The 6,421-nt window shown below is 42.6% G+C and overlaps 1 protein-coding gene across 1 annotated transcript in view; it reads right to left on the bottom strand.

The window, feature by feature from the left end:
• Positions 1-3,036, bottom strand: part of LOC107758474 (B-cell receptor CD22-like) — a 5,362-nt gene extending 2,326 nt beyond the window's left edge. The window contains exons 1-4 of the mRNA XM_016576206.1: positions 2,988-3,036; positions 2,539-2,883; positions 2,203-2,451; positions 1,649-1,906 (exon numbers count right to left, since the gene is read on the bottom strand). Coding sequence (XP_016431692.1) covers positions 1,649-1,906; positions 2,203-2,451; positions 2,539-2,883; positions 2,988-3,030 — 895 coding nt within the window. The 5' untranslated portion in view covers positions 3,031-3,036. The remainder of the gene's footprint in view (positions 1-1,648; positions 1,907-2,202; positions 2,452-2,538; positions 2,884-2,987) is intronic.
• Positions 3,037-6,421: the final 3,385 nt, after the last annotated feature.

The raw sequence follows: 6,421 nt of genomic DNA, 5'->3' as shown, positions 1-6,421 counted from the left end.
GGCGCAGAAGGATCGACACATGAAAGTACGCATCCTTCAGGTCGATCGCTGCAAAACAACCTCGGGGACGGATGCAGCCGAAGATGCATTTTTGCATCAACATCTTGAACGGTAACCGGTGAAGGGCCCGGTTCAAGACACGCAGATCCAAGATTGGTCGTAACCCACTGCCTTTCTTGGGTACAATGAAGTAAGGGCTGTAAAACCCTGTATTCATATCGGCTGGAGGGAGTGCCTTCACCATCCCCCAAAGAGCAGCTTCCTCCCTCTCTGGGTCGCCCGTCCCGGGGCCTCTTGCTCTTTCGCTCACCGACAGGATTGACAGAGGTCTGGACGGGTGGGGCAGCCTGCCTACGCCCAGCTCCATGGCGCCGCTTGCTGGATGTAGCTGTGGATGCGGCGCGGGAGCAGGGGCAGACGCAGAGGCCCGCCCTCGATGATGAATAGGCTGGGGTGCTGCGGCCGGCGGATGGATGGAGGCAGCAGCTGCCCGCCGGGGCAGGGTGTGACGAACCGCCTCAGTCTGCTTCTGTGCAGCCGAGAGCTGCTGGGCCAAGCTCTCGACCGCGTCGCCAAAGAGGCTGGTCTGGGACACAGGGTCATTAAGGAACCGAACTTTATCAGCTTCCCTCATATCAACCAGACACAGCCAGAGATGGCGCTCCTGGACCACAAGTGTAGACATGGCACGACCCAGAGAACTCGCAGTGACCTTCGCCGCTCGGAGCGCGAGGTCAGTAGCGGTTCGGAGCTCTTTCAGAACTTCCGGATCATGACCACCCTCATGCAGGTCCCTCAGTGCCTTGGCCTGATGAATCTGCAGTAACGCCGTAGCCTGTAGGGCGGAGGCAGCTTCTCCACAGACCGTATAAGCATCGCCGGACAGGCCAGACGAGTACCTACAGACCCGGGAGAGGAGGCACGGTTCACCCTGCCGGGTGGAGGCGGTATTAGGACACAACTGCATCGCAACCGACTGCTCCACCGGGGGGACCCCGTATACCCCCTAGCTGCACCACCGTCGAGGGTGGTGAGGGAGGAGGAACCAGCAGGTCGTTTTCCGGCAGTAAAAGGTGCCGTCCATGACCTGGTGAGCTACTCATGCACCTCCGGGAAGATTGAAGCGGGGAGCTGAGAACCAGCGCGAGCCACCCGCGAGCAGAACGATGTTGTCGCATATATATATATATGCTTGTAGATCAATCTTGGATTCAAGTGCATCTACAGGATAATATTTATATAATTCTGAACACTGGACAATCTTATGTATTATAATTTTATTTGTAAGATGAAAAAAAAAAACCTTACAAACAAAATCAACATTTGTAAAAAACACCTAGACGTTATTCTTTTTTTTTTTTTACTGAACGTTATAAATCAAATCCAAACACATACTACACATCTTACCAAATCAGCATCATCATGGTAATAATAACTGCAGCTCCACAAAGCACTCCAATGGATATGTACAATATCACCAGACATCCTCCAACTGAGACAAAATAATACAATGTCAGAAAAAAAGAGCATTATTATTACCAAACTTGTTGCAACAAAGATAATGACATTTTTTTTTCTTCTTTTTTTCTTGCTACTAGTATTTACTAGAAAATTATAATAGACATGCTGTATTGTTCTATACACTCACACATGATGTTTAAAGTCACAGCAGCAGAGTATTTCTCTCCATATTTATTTCTGGACTTGCACTTGTATTCTCCTCTGTGATCAGAGCTGATCTTTGAGATGCTGTATATTCTTCCAGATCCTACAAATGTTCCTCCTTTATACCAGCTGAAGTTCAGAGCAGGAGGGATTGAATCACTGCTGCAGATCAGAGTCACTGAATCACCCTCCACTATTTCATAACATGGACTCACTGCTACAAATGTGTGCTGTGGAGGATCTAGAATTAAATTGATGCTATTTTTAGTTAATCTTTTGAAATGTAAAACATGTTGTACTTCAGCAGAGACAGTATTAGAAACCATGTCATCACACAGTCTGAATCTGAGTTTATACTGTATGTGATGGAAGTAAGGAGAGCAATGGAATCGGGAAAAGTGTATTCAGACTTGGGACAGTCATGCAAAAAAGCAAAATAGCCAGGCTGTGTAAGTGTTGCAGAGGCATTTACTTATTGTAAATAGACTCTTTATTGATTAAAAATGAATTTAAAAAAATGACTGAACTCATACTCACACATAACTCTAAGATAAGCAGAGGATGATGTGTAACTGTGTCCATGTAGAGCACAGCTGTATCTGCCTGCATCCTCTCTTCTGACTGACTGCAGCAGGAGTTGATTGTTTCCGTCTCTTCTCTCAGTTAATGGCTGTGAGTTTCTGTACCAGATGAATGTTGCTCTGTCAGTCAGAGTGCAGCTGCTTTTACATGTCAGACGGACATTATGACCCTCTGTCACTCTCTCAGGAGCCTCCACCTGAAGATCTGAACACAACACACACATTATATCTAGTGCTGCTGTCATACACTGATTATTATTCAACATAATGCACAGAAGAAGAGCTCAGTCACCTGTGACAGTAAGAGTCACTCCTGGATAACCAGTCCATTTCTTGCTGCATTTGTTAGTGTTGAATCTGAAATAGTACGTGTGTGAATCTTTCTGTGTCACATGACTCAGTCTGATGGTGCAGTTCTGCTGTTTGTCTCCCAGATACTGAAGCCTCTGACTGTATTCAGGATCCTCAGACAGATCTGGAGGATTTACATCTTGTTTGGGGCCTTTGGTCCAGAATGCTTTCATGATCTGATGTCCAGTAGGGTATGTATAAGTGCAGCTCATTATCACCGATGAGTTCTTTAGTGCACAGATGTCTGAATGACTGTAACTCACACCCCAACCAGCACTAGAAACCCCTGAAACACAGAATTCATATTGAACAAATTTGCAGCAGCTTGTGCATCAAGGGTGCTGGAAAAAAGCTGTAGGCAAAATCTCTTGAAATGTGCAAGTGACTCACAGTGAATAATGAGCAGAAAGATCAGAGGAAGAGGAGGAGCCATTCTGACTGACAGCTACAACAAATGTACAGTAGTTCATTTGTATTATACTGAAGTTTGTTTTAATCTCTTGTTGTAATTTTATAAGACAATACCTAGTAAACCTAAATAATTGTACTTTCTTATTTCTCCTGTAAATGTAATATTCTTACTGCCTTCAGTTTATCTCTGTTGCAGTGGTGTGCACATTAAACATCATGGTACTGTTACTAATCCTGCCAAAAATGTATAGTCACTGTACTATCTGCCAAACCAACTGGGCATCTTCCTGGAAAATCTTGACATGCTGCTGCCACTCTCCCTTCATGCTCACCACTGAGACTCTCCTCTGGTTCACTGCAACCTCCACTCTCTCTCCCCTATACCCTTCCCCTCTGTGTCAACTGCATCCCTCCCTGTCATTAGAACCTCTTATTTTCTCTTGATGTCAGTGAAGTACTGCCACTCTCTTCTCCACCTTAATATCCTGCCACTTCCAGACCAGCACATGCAACAACCTCCAGCCCATTGCTTACAGATGTTCTCCAGTGCTGGGTAGATTACTTAAAAATTGTAGTCTGTTACTGATTACAAATTACATGACAAAAATTTGAGTTAGTAACATAATCTGGATTACACATATCAGTTAATGTAGTCTGACTACTTTCTGATTAGTTTTTATTTATGTGACCTGTCAATGCGAAAAAACTAGGGATGCACCAAAATGAAAATTCTGGGCCGAAATCGAAAATTCTGGTTCCACTTGCCCGAAAACCGAAACCGAAAATGCTTTGTAATAATTATTTATTATTTTATTAAACAATATAAAGTAATTTTGTAAGACTTTTTAATATAACTAAATATTTTTAAGGATACTGAATTAAATAAAAAACAAAAAAAACGCAGGCCAATAAAATAATCACACTTTTATTGAAAGTAACACAATAAAATGCAGTTTCTATTGCATAGAATAGTGTTTCTATTGCAGTGTTGAGAAATAGTCATTTTTCGAATTGCCTGAAAACCCAACCCCCTTTCTAATATTTCTGTTTCCAAGAACTCTTACTACCAAATAAACAAAAACCATTAACACCTCAGACACCCAGAACTTACAACTTTATCTTCTCTATTCTATCCTCCCTCTTCACACTTCTTCTCTGACTGCTGATGTCAGAGTGTAATGTGTCCTCCACCCACACACATTACACTCTTCTCTTACGTCTCTCTCCACATGAAGAACAAGGTCTCCAAAGTTCTCTGTGCCAACCGTCCTACAACCAGTCCATTAGACCTGATCCCCTATCACCTACTTGGGTAACTCCACAGAACACCAAAACCAACACTCAGTCCTACAGCAGAGGAAAACTCTCTTCTTCCTTTTCTGTCAAAGAAAAAAAACCTTGACAAAGTTTTGTTCAATCAGCTGACTGCTTTTCTCTCACAGAACGACCTACTTGACCAGTCTGGCTTCAAAAGCAGACTCCCTGCAAAGTTATTGGTTCTCTTCTCCACTTACACTGGGCACAACCATAAAGGTACATGGCTTCACATACTAGACACTACACCGCTCTAGCTGTCGTTTCAACCTAATGTCTCAGCTCTGTCTGCCTTTCAGACATCTCGCCTTCAATGAGGGAGCTTGATCTCCAACTCAGCTTTGAAAGCCATTGTGACTAGCCTTCTGCAAATGATCCAGAACATGGCAGCAGGCCTGATCATCAACCAACCTAATGCCGAGTTCACACTGCACGATTTTAGCCCGATTTTTCACTCGCTGACAGGTTTTGCGAAATCGCCGACAAATGCCCGACATCGGAGGCAAATCGGTGCTCGTTCACGCGAGTGACAATCACGCAGTGTGAATTCTCAAAGACGCGATCTGAGGGAATCACCGACGGACGAGTTTAAAAATCGTGCAGTGTGAACTCGGCATAAGAGAACCTATGTCACGCCCCTCCCAATCTCATCCTACCGAGTCCCAGCTGCGGCCAGAATCATATTTAAGATTTTGATGCTGACTTTTAGGGCTGCCACTGGAAGTGCACCTCTCTACCTCAATTACAAGTGTATGCTAACTCCTGCCAGCTATTTCTGCCAAACGAGTGACGTCTTGAAATATTTTTTATCATGCTTGGCTTTCCTAAATACCACATTTAATTTTAAACGCTGCTTTATGCTCTCCTGGGTTGACCAGTATTGTGTTTCTGGTGAAACCATGGTAGTGTTTTTGGTTAAAGGTGCACTAAACGAATTTTGACAAACAATGTTGATATTTGAAAGAACCAAAACAAACACGCCCATACCCCAACAGGACCTCGCCCCTATTTTGATAACTCCGCTCCACACATACGTTCACAACACTGGCAGTGACGATGATGGATCTGCTATGCCTGCCGGCCGAGGATATGATGTCATCAATAAGTGAAAGCGATGTGTGTTGCTATGGCAATTCAACATAAAAATCAATGTAACTCCTATCAAGAAGAAACAAAGCAACCTCGGCATCCGATTCCAGTCCTTCCCACTCCTCGAGTTCTCTCCACCGCTGGAAAGCTGCTCCAATATTTACGCGGGTCCTACCTCTTACCAGATTGTAACCCTTCTTTTTAATGTTTTGTTCCTTTGCTGATTGGCAGCGAGTGTGTTTTTGGACTCGGTCCGACACTGTGGCCAAAAGTGTTTTTTCAAATTTTGCTTAGTGCACCTTTCAGCAAAAGAAAAAGCCCGGTGGTAACACTAACAACCAAAACACAACATATGCTGGTCTCTGCAACTAGTTTATATCTATTAAAAACTACATGTAATCACCAGATAAAGATTTTAAAAGTTTTAATGATAACTATATTTACTCACTGAGCTGATAAAATCATGAAAAGATTTAAATCAATTTCACTTCTCAAAAAGCAGAAAAATATAGTTTTACTACAAATACCATGGTTAAACTACGGTTAGTGTAGCAAAGTCAAGGTTAATTTGTGGTTACCATGATTTAACTTCAGTAACCATGGTTTTTTGGTTTTCACACTAAATAACTTGTGTTTAACACGTTTTAAAAATGAAGATGTGACACTTCACAGCATAGCAGAATGGTTTTAACAAGGAAACAGGGCAACATTACATGCGCAGCATTAGACCAAAAAGTAAAAGTTCTACTGAAAGCAACTTTACATCAGTGCGCAGAGATGCTTATTATGTTTTCAAATCTGATGCATATTTAGTCTGTTCCTGAGGAAACAAGCAAATGATTAATTATGCATTTGATATACCTTGTCTAATTAATAGGAATTTGGTAATAAAATGAAGAATAAAAACTTATCAGTAATTAATAGACTAATACAATTCAGAAGCTGCTTTCATGTCAAACGGTTTTTATCATATGAGATCTTCTAAGCTTTTTACTCTGACTGTGGAAGAG

The sequence above is a fragment of the Sinocyclocheilus rhinocerous genome, unplaced genomic scaffold (assembly GCF_001515625.1).
Source record: "Sinocyclocheilus rhinocerous isolate Xijiao unplaced genomic scaffold, SAMN03320098_v1.1 scaffold1375, whole genome shotgun sequence".
In the NCBI taxonomy this organism is placed as follows: domain Eukaryota; kingdom Metazoa; phylum Chordata; class Actinopteri; order Cypriniformes; family Cyprinidae; genus Sinocyclocheilus; species Sinocyclocheilus rhinocerous.
Note: the sequence above shows the minus strand (reverse complement) of the source record. Positions and strands in the feature narration are given on the sequence as shown.